The 15,169-nt window shown below is 45.2% G+C and overlaps 1 protein-coding gene across 1 annotated transcript in view; it reads right to left on the bottom strand.

Moving 5' to 3' along the window:
* IPO5 (importin 5) overlaps positions 1–15,169 on the bottom strand; it is a 1,138,249-nt gene that overhangs the window by 1,058,481 nt on the left and 64,599 nt on the right. The window contains exons 2-3 of the mRNA XM_069640466.1: positions 8,824–8,904; positions 6,839–7,031 (exon numbers count right to left, since the gene is read on the bottom strand). Of these exons, the coding sequence (XP_069496567.1) occupies positions 6,839–7,031; positions 8,824–8,904 (274 nt within the window). The remainder of the gene's footprint in view (positions 1–6,838; positions 7,032–8,823; positions 8,905–15,169) is intronic.

Consider the following 15,169-nt stretch of genomic DNA (forward strand, 5'->3'; position numbering starts at 1 on the left):
AGATTTGCAAGAGAAATGAAATGACAATAAGGAATTTAGTGTAGGGGTGGACTTATGGCGTGCAGCACTGCGGTCTGCAGTCTGCACTCACCAGGTACTCCAGTGCGTGGATGCGCACAGCTGCCAGTATTAAAACACATGTGATGAGTGGGCGGGGCTAAATGGGAAAGCGAAAAATAATAAATTAGTGATTTTTAAACGTGGGAAAATGCTAATAGTCCGAATACCCAGGTTGTTCTCCAAAGATGTTAAGGCAAATCCACAGCAGTACAAATATGATGGCAGAAATCCAAGTGCCTCTGGCAGCACAAGTAGCAGGAAGCAGTTTGCACTCACCAGGCACTCCGCAGATTATGTAATGTCTCATCGGCTGCAGGAGCATGCGGCTCAGGAAGAAAAACGGGAAGACATTTCTTGATTTAAATGAAAATTGGAAACCACCATTTGTAGAAAGGAGGGAACCGTATTCATATGGACTACATAAGGTTCCTTTGAGGAGAGAGCTTGGAGTTCTGCAATCCTTCTAGCCCAAATAAGGACTACTAAAAATGCCGATTTCCAGGTTAGGTTCTAATTCGCATGATGCCATAGACTCGCATGGGGTTTGCATTATGTTGATACCATTGAGGTGGAGGTTCACGAATAGGGGGATGCAAAAGTAGAAGGCTCTCAGTGTGCCTACGAATGGCTTCATTTGAAAGAAAGGCATATGTTCTCTGTTGGAGTATGCTCCAACAGCCGATAAGTAGTGTTTGCACGTGTCAACTGACACCAGTGGAAACTAGATGACACGAAGGACATGACATCAATAGAGGCCTCTAGAGGGTTAAGGTTGCGGTCTAAAACCCAGTGACAGAAGCGTAACCATTTGCTATGACATTGCTTCTTAGAAGCTTTCCTGAAAGCCAACATGGTTCGATTTTGTTCCGTCAATTCTAAGTGGGAGAAGGCTAGTTTTTCAGGAACCATGCCTTCCAGTTCTGCAATTGAGGGGAGGGATGAAGAACCTGCCCTTTCTGTTGAAAGAGATCTCGCGATAGGAGCTCTAATTTGGAAGTAGCCGCTAAGTCCAGGAGGTCTGGAAATCCAATCTGGCAAGGCCAGAACAGAGCTATAAGAATCATAGCTCGATTGTGACATTTCTAATTTGAGCATCAATGGGAGAGGTGAAAAAGCATATAGTGCCAAGTTGAACCAATCCAAGTGTAAAACATATCCCAGGGACTGAAGACCCTTGCCTTGACAAAGCGAGGACAGCGCATTTTGCTGGTTGGCAACGAGGCCTACGGATGGCCCCACTTCTGAAATTTGGTCTTTACTAACGATTGTTTCAACTCACAATTGCGGAGCAGACTAAAAGCTCAGTTTGTCTGCTAGAACATTCTTTCCCTCCAGATGGGACACCGACAAGATAATGTGATAATGAATGGCCCAATACCAAATCTTCTCTGCAAGGATACAGGTGAAGGGAACGAGTACCAACATTGTAGTGGTATTGTCTGAGAATTTACCACCTTTCCTTGAATTGAGGTAAGAAATTATTTCAGAGTGAGAAATATGGCATAGTTCCAGGATATTTATGGTCCTTTTTTTCTTAAGACCAAAGGCCATGTGCTGTTAGACTTCGACAATGGGCTCCCCAACTGTACTCCGATGAGTGTTGTATCAACTATTTGGTGAAGGAGGCTGAAAAGGAGACCCGAATAATAGGTTCTCTAATCTGGTGGAACTCAATAAGTCCTGAACTTGCTTTGGAATTTGAGAATGCAACAGTTGGTTCCACAGTTGCAGGCAAGATGCCACTAACTGGTCATACAGAGTCTTGCAAAGGGAACTAGGTTTATACAAGAGGCCATTTGCACCAAGAGCACTTTGAAACCAACGAACTGTTAGAACCTAATGTGTTTGAACTTCCAAGAGGACTTGAATTGCTTCCACCCTTTCGGGGGAGGGACGGCTCTGTAGAGTAGTATCTATAACTGCTCCTAGAAATTGGATCCTTTGCAAAGGGATGAGTTTAGATTTTGCCAGGTTTATGGAAAATCCTAGGTTGAACAAGAGTGGCATGTAAATGGCATCTTTTGCAGCAATTCCTCTGGAGACTGGGCCTTGAGTAGCCAGTGGTCTAGGTAAGGATATATACTTCTACTGTCCTTCACCAATGGAAAGCTGCCACTGTTCCCAGAATTTGAATACCCGGGGAGCAGAATTGAGTCTAAGGGCAGACCTGTGAATTGGTAATGAGACCTCCCTATGGTGAACCTCAGGAACGGACTGATCTATGAAGATGGGAATGTGAAAATAAGCATCCTCTAGATCTGCAGATGCCATCCAATCGTTCAGATGGCGAGATGCTAGAATCTAGAATGTGAGGAATGGCCACCATATGGAAGGTTTCAATAAACTGGTTGAGATCCGAGTGTTCTAGAATTGGCTGGATCCTGCGGGTTTTCTTTGGGATCAGAAAATAACAGGAATAAAACTCCTGACCCAATTCTATCGCTCCTAAGGAAAGGGTTTTTTGGATCTCTTCCAGCAGATCCGGGGAAGAGGATGGGAAAATAGTTGTAAGGGCAAGACGGTAGGTAACCCTGACAAGTAATATTCAAACCCTTTCTTTTGCGTAATGCTTTCCCAATGAGGAAGAAAGTTGGACACCCTTCCTGCTACCGGGGATGTGTGCTCCTTGATATTTGGAGCGGAAGTATGTACATGCACAAAAAAGAAAGTCAAATAGACTTGTTCTTGTGAAGAATGAGGAAGAGAAGGCCCAGACTTCGGTCTATATCTTCTTAGAAGATATAAGATTGTGGGTGTGGCATGACCACTATTTGCTGGAGGCCGTGGTTTGAAAGATTTAAAGTTTGTGATCAGGTTGTTTCACTGAAACTGAGCTAAGGGTTTTACCATCAGTGACACAAGCTTTACATTTTAGAAGGACCTTGTCAGTAGAAGGATCAAAAGGTTTGCCATCAAAAGGAAGGTCAAGAATCTCTTGAATATCCTGGTGAAGAGGTTATAAGTATGCGTGTCTACGCATGCAGACTGCATTAGTGACAGCTCTTGCTGTTGCATTGGTGAGGCCCTTAACCACTTGAAACTGTTGGATAGCCGCCTCTCTACCTTCTGAAATCCAAAAGTAAAACTCATCAGCGGTTTCCTGAAGGAGCCAGTCTAAAGTGTTCAAGGTTCTGCCAATTAAGGATATTAAATCATGCTAAAACTGTAGCAGTGTTTGCTTGCCTGTAAGGTAGCATTAGTGTAGGACTTTACACTTTCCCTCCCAGGCTTTTGCATTCTTATCAAGAACTGAAGGCGATATGGTGAAGGACTTACCCCCTTGGTGCATAGGGCAGCTGAAACTACTGCAGATTGTACAGGAAGATTTCCCCCAAGTATGAAAGGCTCTTTTTTAAGCACTTTATAATTGGTGGCTAGAGCTTTGGAGATGTGCGAATCTGAATGATGTTATGCCAACATGCGAATGTTTGCTCTAGAACAGGGAAGTGTATTTTGAGACTGCTGAGATGGCAGTTTACCAAAAACACCAGCCATTTCTGGTTTATCCAAAGGAATGATTTCCAAGGCCTGCATGCTTTCGCCACAAACTCATGAAACACCTAAGATGGTGACAGAGCGGTGTAGTCATCTGAATCTGTCGGAATCTTTGGAAAGGTTTTGTTTCTTGAATGAAGGAGCCGAATCCTCATTGTCAACTGACCGTGATTGGCTCAAGAATAATCGGTGGGCACTGATCCCAGAGGAGGTATAATAGGAAACATTTTGTCAATGAGTCCAGCCAGAACTTCCAAGTAGGGACCAGAAAGCATGGTTTCCAGTACTGTATTAGTTATGTCATTTGCCATTTGACAAGGTCTAGGTTGGGGCTCTTGTGATGTAGAAGAGTCAACCCTGGTAGACTGATTGGATTGTAGATGTTGAAAGCCACAGGTCTAGGTACTTGGATATGAATTAAAACCAGCTGTGGTCCAGATTGTGCTGGAACCAGAGTAGGTTGAGTCAAATGGTCCTCCGATTGAGGAAAAGGTGACAAAATTTGAGGTAAATTCACTCAGTGCTGAATTGTTCGAGGAACTGTAACAAATATGGAAACAAAATCTTCAGTCAAACTAGTTACATTTTTGACTCTCCTGTACCAATTCAAAGGGATGCAACACGTGATTTCTTCCTGCTTGCGCTTCCCTGGAGAAGTCGGTACTGGACTGAATCTAGAGAGAAGGTTTATGCCTCTAGTGAGAGGATTTTGACTTCTTTGGTACAGAGGAACTTGAGGGCTCAACTGCGGTAACAGATAGGATTTTGTCCTTTGGTACCGAAGTACCAGAGGTTTCACATGCAGTAGTCGAGTTGGCTGTAGCAGATGCAGCAGAATCTGAAGGTACAGAGTCAACACCGGAGGCGAGCACCTCTTTGAAGGAACCCTTGCCTGTTCGGTTTACCGTGGCATTAGAGGGTGTCCCCCAGTACATAATCATTTTGTCTGATGTAAATAATTTTTCCTGTACCGGATGGATCTTTTCAGACCCTTTCCCACCTGGAGGTACAAACACTTTCCCATCTGGAGGTACTAGTGTTTTCCCACCCAGAGGTAGTCTCAGGTGAACACAACCAGGGTTTCCTCCTGAACAGTCTTGTCAAGACCTTTGAACTGAGGTGGCCATCTTCCCTTGGGCACCCAAGGCCAGTGCCGAAACACATACCTCACCTGAAGGTATGGTCCCCCTCTTACCAATGTCAGCCTCTGTCCTGTTCCGTACACAGTCTTCGGTACCGGTCCCAGCTGTGACAAGGAGAGACAACTCGTATGCAGAGACCTTGGGTCAATCCCACAGCAAAAGACAGGTACTGAGTGATGTGTATACCCAACCACTGGACGCCTGCATGATGGGCATCGGCAGCAGAGAATTGCTTTTGACAACGGATGCATTGCTTGAATCCTGTTGCATACGGCATACATTGAGGGAGGCACCACGAATTGAAATAAAAATAGAACGACCAGTTGGTAAGAAAAAGGGATGGACAGCAAAAACACCCCAAAAAAGGGAGTCTTAGCACAGCAAAATTCCAAACAGTAGGTGGAAAAACAGGAACTGGGTGTGGAACATTGGTGATCTAGGGGTAAGGTGTGGGCCTGGAGTGCCGAGGGACGCATGCATGATGTAGGCCCTATGCCTTCAATATTTGGTGATATCTTTTGTACCCAGCTTTTCTGGACTGGATGCAGGTGTTCAACCAGTTGGGAAAGAGCCAGGACAAAAGAAACATCAAGCTTACACCCGATGGACCCCCCCAGGCGCAACCTAGAGCTTGTGGGCAAGGCTAAACGCTAGGCTTAAGCTGTCTATTCACGACCAGAGTCGCCTGCCCCCGGCTATGGAAAAGGGCATAGAAACGGTCTTGACTATATATGTATCCTAAATGGGATGGCCGCTTTGTGAGTTGGAATGACAAATCATCCATGGTGAATGGTCACTATAGGCACTACATTGCTTATGCATATGTGCTGCTTTGAGGGCCAATAGCCAGGGTTTCCTACAGAACCCCCATCATATGCAGGTCATATTCCATGCACCTGTTAGGAAAAGTATATGCTGTACCAACCGATACATACCATGGACAAAAATCAGACCCACCCGGCCAAAGTGGTGCAGTGACCGCCAAACTGTACTCACCAATATGTAGTGGAAGGCGATCTGTGCTTTAACGAAAGGGGTGTCCTTAAACTCTAACTATAGGCATATACATTTTAAGATCTTGAAAAGATCCCATTACCCTCATCGAAGTTCAATTTACTACAAACTGACAGGCTACCCAAGGATGATGCAACCCTGCTGCATATGTTGTGGTCATGCCCTAAGCTGTACGATTACTGTTGTGCTCTGACATTGGGCAACAGTGGTCTTCGATGGCTTGCAAGTGTGCTGGGCTTCACAGGGAACTGGGATTTGGTTAAGCGCAGATTCTTATATTTGGGTTTCCTTGCTTGCCAAGAGGGCTATATCGATTAGGTGGACTCAAACAGCACATGTGAGATGCGGCTGAGAGAGGTCACATGGGCCAATGGCAGGAACTGTACATTACCTGTTTGACTGACGTCAGTCGCCCTAAGGACATTTGGCTGGACTTCCAGATATTCTTGGCCAGGGGAAAGTTCAGTCTTGATTGCACATATGTTGTCTCCTGCTGGTCTGATAACTGTATATACTACTGTGTGCCGTTTAACTGTGCTCCAAGTGGTTGTGCTCTGCTGATTTATCAAGGCTAAGTGTCAAGAAAAAGTTAAGAATCCAGCACCACACAAACTGTTGTAACTGCAGAGCCAGGTAATTAACAAGTAGATGGTGAATACTTGGCATATACTATGCAATGCTCTCTCCAGAGAATTGCTATTCTGTTGACAAAACAGCTTGGAATGGTTAAAATTAAAAGTTGTACAGCAAGCGTTATGCAGCCAGCTATTGCTCAGATTTAAAAAAAAGTAGGTTTCTTGCCCAAAATTACAAATTGATTGTCAGCTGAACTATGCATTTACTTAAGAGTAATGTCTGATCCACAGGAGAGGGAGGGGCTGTGGGGGGTGGGGGTAGAAATCCCAAAATTCAAGATGAGATTTTCTGATTTATATGTTATACCCTCACATAGGGTCCGATGCTAGTTCTTAATTTCTCATCAGTCAAGCAAGCCAACTCAATGACATTAGAAGCAAGCAACATGGGCTTGAACAGAAAAATATTTCAAGCCACAAACCTGTTTTTGCTCATCTAAAAACTGTACAAATGCAATACATACATGTGAGAAGAGTGCATAACAAACATACCAATTAAGTTCCGGGCGAGTTCAGCAGCAATGTCGCAGACTTTTTTCCTAATACTGGTCTGTGTTTCAACCTGAATGACCATTATTAGTTCACTTTTTATGGCATTCTGGACATCGGGCGGAAGAGATGGGTAGACTTCCTCAAAGGAAGAGGACAACAGCCGCCGCAACAGTACAGCAGCCATTTGTCTAGCCTAGGGGAAGAAAATATAAAATATTAGAGACTGAAAGGGTTACCTTCCATGCGGCTGCCCAACAGTGCAAGGAGTAGTTTTAAAGATTTTGTTAAACATCTTTAAAAGTTCCAAGACATTGAATGGTGCTTTTATCAATATAAGCACCATGTTTGGTAGCTTTTGAGTGACCAGTTTAGCTGAATTATTTTACCAGCAAATATCCCATAACAAACTAGCATGTCGCCAAATTATTTTGCAGTCAGGCCAGGTAGGGTACTGAACTGCCTTTATCTTTATGGAGCTTTTCATCACACGGTAATTGAAAACATTACCAAAAACCTGTGACTGAGCCATGCAACTCACCATAGTATGTCCCCAGCATGCTCCTTTTCCAAGCAAACATTGCTTCTTGGCACGTTTATAAAACACAGGAATTACCTTTTGTAGCATTTGTCATTCAGACATGCAATCCATTTAAATGTCATGACAAACTAAAATGAACCCTCCCCAACCGTTTAGGTAATGAAGCCCAGCATAGCACATCTTGTACATTTTGGCAGCCTTTTGGCACCGGGATCTAGAAGGCATACAAAGAAGAAAATGCTGCAAAATGCAAAGTGTTAAGCTCAGAAGAACTGGTTCGGTCTTAAGGATTTTAGGTGAGCTGAGTGTTGTGGACACTTCAGGTATGTGAATCCAGATATAAACCGGGGTGTAGGTATCCTGCACATTTCACTACAGAAACAACTGCAGTTGGTGTGTAATTTAAGAGTGCAGAGCAGGTTAATGAGCGGTGGGTAGGTAGTAAGAGGAGTAGTCTCAGAACAAGTGGGTCAAAAAAAAGTGGTGGCACCAGAAGCAAGACAGTACAATTATCAGTTCAACAACAAAGGGCAAACCATACGGGTACAAATGGATTACAACCATTAGAATGGCATTACCAAATGTACAGCAGTACTACACACTAGCAAATAGAGTGGGGAAGGGTGTTCCATGCACTTATGAACATAAAATCACGGGTGGACAAGTGAAGAGCATCATCCACAAAACAAGAACCATGCAGTTCTGTACATGGGGGGGGGGATTATTAACATAAAAGGTTTTATGTACTGTAAGACATTAGCGGTACATGTCTGACATTACATGAACCACCTCTTAGGTGGTGCATAGCTACATAAGACAAAGGTTACACTTGCTGTTCTATTAACAAGTGGTTTTTAGGTCATCTATTCAAACATGCTCTTTGCCCACATGGCATGCTTTTTCATAGGTGTTAAATCTGCTTTAGCTTGTTTCATGAACATAACCGTCAGGAGATAGGGGATCAAATTAAATACACAACTCCTGTGATGTGTATGATTCAGATTACTGCGTCAGCGTGATCCCTTTGAGTCCAAGAACTTTACAAATCCTGGCTGCATATATTTAATAATGTTAAGCACAAACCTAGGCAGGCCTGTCTTTTAGCGCTAAGACAGCCTCGGGTGAAATTCAACATGAATGACTGGTGATCAAGTGTTTATTTCACAGCCTCAACCGAGGTGGAGGCAAGAGGCTCATGGTCATGCCTAATTCTTAGGCAATCAAAACAAGTGTGTGGTACAAAGATAATAGGCATGGTTTGTGCAAGTCATTGCAATGAGAATCTAAGGCGCGCATTGTGCACACGTTACCATGCTCTGCAACATAGTTATAAAGAACCATTTCCTCGTCAAAGCCACAAGCAGCTTTGCTCACCCACTCACTGGATGAAAAGGTTAATCTACAGCTCCCAAAAACTTTATTTGCACATTAAAAAGTGTAGATGTACCTCCTCTGCAGCAGCAGCATTCCGGATTGCTTGTAAAAGGAATGTGATCTTGGAAGGGCCCGGTATGGTCTCATACGTTTCCTATGGGAATGCAAGACAAGAAAAAGGTTAAGACATGTAATAAAACGCCACATGCATACCAAAACAAAAAGTCTTCTCCATTGCCAAGTCACTTTTTAACCAAAATCTACATCAGCCAATCAGAATCATATAGCCAATTGACTGAGAAAAACCAATGTAGAAGCAGGTTCAGCATTGCATACCAAATGGCTCGGTGCTCAGTTAGGTTATAAATATGTATAGTGGCAAGCAAACACTGTTGTGGCCCCCCACAGGCCAGAGGAATGTCTGTTGACATATTGTGCCCACAAAAGCAGCATCCTGAGCATGATCCAGGGGATAGGTGGGAGGTTGGGGGCGGGGGGCTTGTTTCAGGGGAGATTTGCAGTTATATGGGAAATGAAATACTGCAAGTAGAGGAGAGCAGGTTTGAGGGGGAGGTGCGGTTTACAATGGTATGGGTCCATGAGGGTCCGGCAACATGGATCCAGAGAAAATGGAAAATGGTGGCTGTATAGCCTGGAGAATTTTAACAGCTCCAGAACTATAATAATTTCAGCGTGGCTGTGATGGACTATTGATGTTCAAGCAAACCCACAAAAGCCAGGTGTATTTCTCCACACATAGAAACTCAATAGTAATAATCGGACTACCATGGGAACCAATTATGTCAAAGGAACACTTACAGTGAAATGGTCAAAGTTGTAGATTAGCACTTTCGGTGGGTTTAGCAGCCAGTCACGTTGCTCCAAACCCAGGCTGAATCGAATGGTGCAAGCCCAGCTTCGGAGCTACCCAAGTGGTCGCTGCAGTTTTCCCTCCTCCCAAATAAACCCCTACACACCCCTTCCCGGCTGGGACGCAGAGCGCCCTGTTGAAGCCAGAGAAATGGAAGCGTGGCTCCAAGCAGTGCCCTGCCTTTCATTTCCATAACTAAGATTCCCGGCCGCTGCTGCAAATAAAGCAACACAAATGTGTTTTCCTATATTACTATTCGCACCCAAGGGATGCCAAAAGCAATTCTGTGTTCTGCAGGCTTCACCAGCCTGGTAAAGCCCACAGGATTGCTTAATTAGCACCCAGGGCAGAGGGGGGAGGGTGGGCAACAATCTAGTTGCTCAGATTGCAGGCTGAACCCACTGACCCAAGCCCACATTCAGAGCAACCCAACAGCTGCCCTCTCCCCCACACCCCACCATCCTTTCTTAATTTCCTCCAACCCCCAATTACCTCATGGCTATAGCGGCAGCACCTCTGCTTCTGCAGAAGTCTACCTTCTGGCTGGGATGGAACAGGGCTGGCTGCTTGGAGGCCTGCCTTCCAGCTACATAGCAACCATTGTTAAACAGTCTTGACTGAATGGGATGCCGTGAAGTGTCCGGTACATTTATCCAAGAGTAATCAGCAGTCTGGGTTACCGAAGGGCCAACCCGGGATGCGAAAAGCACCATCGCCAGTTCCACAGGCTTAGTTGAACAGAATGGAACTGACCATAGAATGTTATGAGTTGATACAAGTACATGGAATGGAAAAGGTTCAGTTGAGAGCAGAGCAAGTTGGACTTACTGGTGTCATAGTCTAACTATGAAACAGGTTACACCACTTTAGGACTGATTTCCTTTATAATATTGGTGATGAGCCACATGTCCTGCATGACTGCGGTGAAGCTAGGACAAGTGGGCAGAGACAACCAGTGCTTAGTTACACAGGAGATTGACTGCACGAGAACCAGCAGGCTTTAGTGCACTGCAGGTCACATCAAGGTAAGAGGTACCAGGCATTATTGTGTCAGTAGTTGCCAGTCAACCATGGCACATCGCAGGCCCCGTTAGGGAGCAGGTAGGTAGAGCACTTTAAAAACATTTTTTTTAAAATCACAATTCAGCGGGCAATTAGAAAAGCAGGGAAAGGTGAAACAGTCCACATTATACCGCTGTTGTAATACAATTCACTATGTGAATACAAATTGAGGGTCAAGAGACCAGGCATCAACGAACACAAAGGGTGTTCTCATACCGTCAAATTCAACTAAGAGCAATGACTCACATCCCAGGGCCAGCGTGCTTCTTAGCACAACCTGGAGAACCACTGGTTCAGTGGAAAGAGGAATTTCTAAAGTTTGTACTGGCAGTTACGGCCCAAATCACTCCGAGAGGCAAGATGTACCATTTCATCACTGCTTTTGACAAACAGGGCAGAAAAAGAGTATACTAGAGGCTCCCCTAAGCAGTGCAACCAAGTACCTCGAAGTAACGGAAAATAAAATACTGGCTAGGTACCATTTTTCCATGAGATGATAAAAAGTACCTGTTGAAGAATTTGCAGCTGCAATAAAATCTAAATTTGCACGTCAAGAGGAGCACCTGCGAGATCAACTCTGATCAAACATATCAATGATAAGATTATGTGAATCATTATGGAAAGAAAAAGCCAAATTAGGAAGGGCCATAGAGCTAGCCAAACTGATGGAGCACACCATGTCTTGTATCAAACAACTTCGAGATGAAGGCAAGTGGAGCACACAGTCTTGCAGCAAACAATTTAATAGGGAGGAGGCCACCAGAGGGCGAAGGCAAGATGGATGCCCGATCCATAAGCTCCCTCTATGGCCCCTGGATAAGTGTGGAAGTGTGGAGATATACTGAAAAAAAGGAAGGGGGGGGGGGGGGGGGGGAAGTGTACCAAAATTAGAGGAGACTCCTGACACCAAACTCAGGGGGTGTAAACCGATGAACCACCTGGGGCCCCAAAACAGACTGGCATAGAAGTCGGAGCACCTCTTGGGGGCGCAGACCCAAACTTGCGGCATTGCTGGTGACCAGGCTGGCGGATTGAGGCAGCAAGGTGCAGTGGCAATCGAAAAGTTGGGTCCTGTGGTCTGTGGGAATCCTGAACATGTGAAATAAACCACAAGTACTTGCCTACCACGTAACATCACACGGACTGGGGCAGAGGTGAGGGGCAGGCACTGGTTCTGGGGAGATACCACTGGGGGCATCAAGAAGCCAGCGATCTAGGAGAAGTGTCCCATGAGTTGGAAAGAAACCCTAGCGTAATACCAATTCACACCTGGAGACCGGAGCCTGCGCCACACCGGCTCCTGACATGAACACCATGCATTACAACATTCAGGCGATCGACGAAATTAGGGGGATGAGAACAGATATGGGAGCCAAGCTCGCCGACCTCACAGCCAAGGTCTCCACGCTGGAGGACCGTATGGAGGGGGTGGAAAATAACCAAGTGTCCAACCTCCTGGAAACAAAGATGGAGGCAAGGTTTAGAGAGATGCAGTACCGAGAGGGAGAACTCCGTCTCAAGGTTGACACATGGAAAACCGCGAACGGAGAAGCAACCTGCGGATCTTCGGCCTGGCGGAGGTGGAAGGGGGGGGGGGGGGGGACCCAGGCGGGCCTAGCGGGCAAGGTACAAGATATCAGGATTGTCCTAGGACCCGACTCTGGGGAGACGATCTTGATTGACAGGGTCCATCAGGCAGGTGGAGGCAGAAGGGGTCCACGCTCAGTGCTGGCGAGATTCCACTACTAGAGATAAAGCAATGATACTGGAGAGGTCGAGGACCGAGAGACATACAATACAGCAACTCCATATTTGGCAATCTACCAAGATCTGTCGCCCCTTACACTGCAGATGACAAAATGTGTGGCATTCACCAGATGGCTACAGGAGAAGGTGGTCCTATATCGCTGGGGACACGCATTCTATCTAGCTTTCGAATGGCAAGCAAGAGGCACCAGCTTGTGACGGAAGAAGACATCCAAAGAGCCATTGAGTTGGTTGGGGGACCCCCCCGTGCCCCTCCCGGGACATCCAGAGATCAGAGTTGAACTGATAGGGACCCCAGCCGAGCCCCACAGGGACCTGATCTAACTCGGGGTAAACACAAGGTGAAAAGCACTTGGAAGTTCCAGAAAACTAGGCATCCTCCGGTGGGCTGCGGTGGACCACCCTTGATCGTAATGGAAAGGCCACAAGGTTAATCTCTAATGATGTTGCTTACACGATCCCCCCCGAAGGTTTTTCAAATTGGGGGAATCACATTTTGCCTTTAGGTGTTGCCATAGTTGGCAGGGTTTTTGTTTAACAGGCACGATATTAAGTTTGGGGCCCACCTGATGAGGTGTCAGGCTTGAACTAGATGGATGTCCGCAGAAGGTGCTGAACCCCCATAGCCCCCCCAGAAAGGTTATCCACTAAACTGAAACTAAGAAACCGCTAAGATGGATACACCTCCAAGGGAAAAATGGGATAAAATAATAAAGTTGCCAGGCTCTGTGCTGGTTTTCTCAACCAGTTAAAATAAAAAGAAATTCACTATAACTTTCTAACCTTCAAAATGTGACTTTACTCTAGACCTCCTTAAATTACTTAAAATTACCACCATACATGGCTATCCTCAACTGAGTGCCCTGGGGATATTTACTTATCAGCAAACAGGCATAGGAACTTCTGCTTCTTCCTCCCTTGAAATGAAATTAACTTGAAGCTGAATAGTTTCTAGATTGCTTCCTTAATGTCTAATCTTTCAGGAGATTTGCAGAGTTTAATTTGCCAACTGGTTGTCTTTTTCTCATTAGTTTAGTTTTTTTAGAGAGTCACTTGCACATGTGCTAGGAAACTTTTTGCCTTTTTAATAAAGCCCAAAGAATCTATAGTGACGTAATGAACACTTTCCGTGTCTCCTTGTCTGTTTACTGAACGCCGAAGGGTTTGTTTCCCAAATAGAGTGAACAAATCAATGCTTCGTCACTCCAGAGAGCCTTTTCAAACTAATCTCCTTTAGGCGCACGCGTAGTATTAATTCGAACTACCGCGCATGTGTTAGTAGCGTTAACCTGTAGTGGCTTTATGCAACGCACTGGAGTTCGTATGAGCAACAGACTCGCATACGTGTAAACACACAGATCTCAAAAGTTGTGGCGAGTTCACACGGAGATCCACGTATGTGTTTAATTATGAATATTCCGTTTTGAATAACAATCGGAGGTTAGGTTTTGATTACTGTTTACTCGCACTCCTGGTAACGTTTATGCAAGCAACGAACTTCCCTAACCATTAGCGCAGTTAATGGAAGATGGACTACCGGACGCTTAAACTCCACGTCGGAGTTCTCAATAAGAAAATCCTCAAATATATATCAGTGGCTGCCAAACACGCTCATAAGAAAACGTTACGCTCTCTCAATTGTGCAAGTTCACCTTCTGAATCCTTTTCAAACACAGCTTAAAGTTCTCTAAATGCTTTTGTTTTCTAGAGTCCAGAATTAGGCTGTTAGTTGTCGGTTTTCTTGAAATTTCTTCCAGACAACTTTAAATTAAAGTTTCTCCACACAGCTCATAAACATAGGACCTATCAGTTGAGCTGCTGACAATGAAAGGCAGTTTAGAACGTTCTCAACCTGCCTTTCTTTCACTTCATCGACTCAAAAGGCTTGTTGTAAATTGTGCTGAGAGTCACCATGTTGACTTGGGAACTCCCATTACTCTGAATTGTAAAGTTAAGGCCAAACACATAAATTGATAAACACTTCCCAAATTAAAATAACATGCTCTATTAAGAAAACCTGATAGCGCGACCTGACAAGAGGCTTGAGAAGTGGTGCATCTCGGGATCTTTTCACTCAAGTAGGGGTCCAAGTAGGGAGAGACCTTCTCCGACTCACACCGAATGCCAATATGCTGAGGAGCTCACAGTTGGGGGGCATGTTGTTGGCATATGGAGGGGACCATCACTGGGACTCTGATGTTAACCAAAAGTGGGAAATGTTCTTGAGTGGAGGCAACGTTCCACACCACTGATTCTCCCGGGGCCAGGGAGTAACCCTGGTGGTTCGTCGACTAACCTCGACGTGTGCTGGGTGATCGAGCCGAACGCCTTACAAAATGGGTAAGGAGACAGGGAACAAGGGAGGGGGGAGGGGAAAGTGTTATGGGGACACCACGCCATGGAGCTGCAGGTTAAGCGAAGAGATGGTACAGGGGGACCACACTGGAATTTTACAGGACAAGAGTAGCAACGATCATGGTTGAAGGTTGGATTGGTACGCTCAACGTTATAGGCCCAAATTCACGGAACAAGCGTTCTCTCAAGCAATATGTTCCGTAAACAAAAACTGCTAGTCCTCTTCTTACAAGAAGGGGGGCAGAGTCGACGATAAAAGGAAAAGAGATAAGGAGGAACTTTTGGGCCTCACAAATCTGCCAAGAAGGGAGGGAGTGGGTATTCTCCTTGGAAAAATCAATGCATCTCACCAAGGTGGAGACGA

The sequence above is a fragment of the Ambystoma mexicanum genome, chromosome 7q, assembly GCF_040938575.1.
Source record: "Ambystoma mexicanum isolate Mex_15411 chromosome 7q, UKY_AmexF1_1, whole genome shotgun sequence".
Lineage (NCBI taxonomy): Eukaryota > Metazoa > Chordata > Amphibia > Caudata > Ambystomatidae > Ambystoma > Ambystoma mexicanum.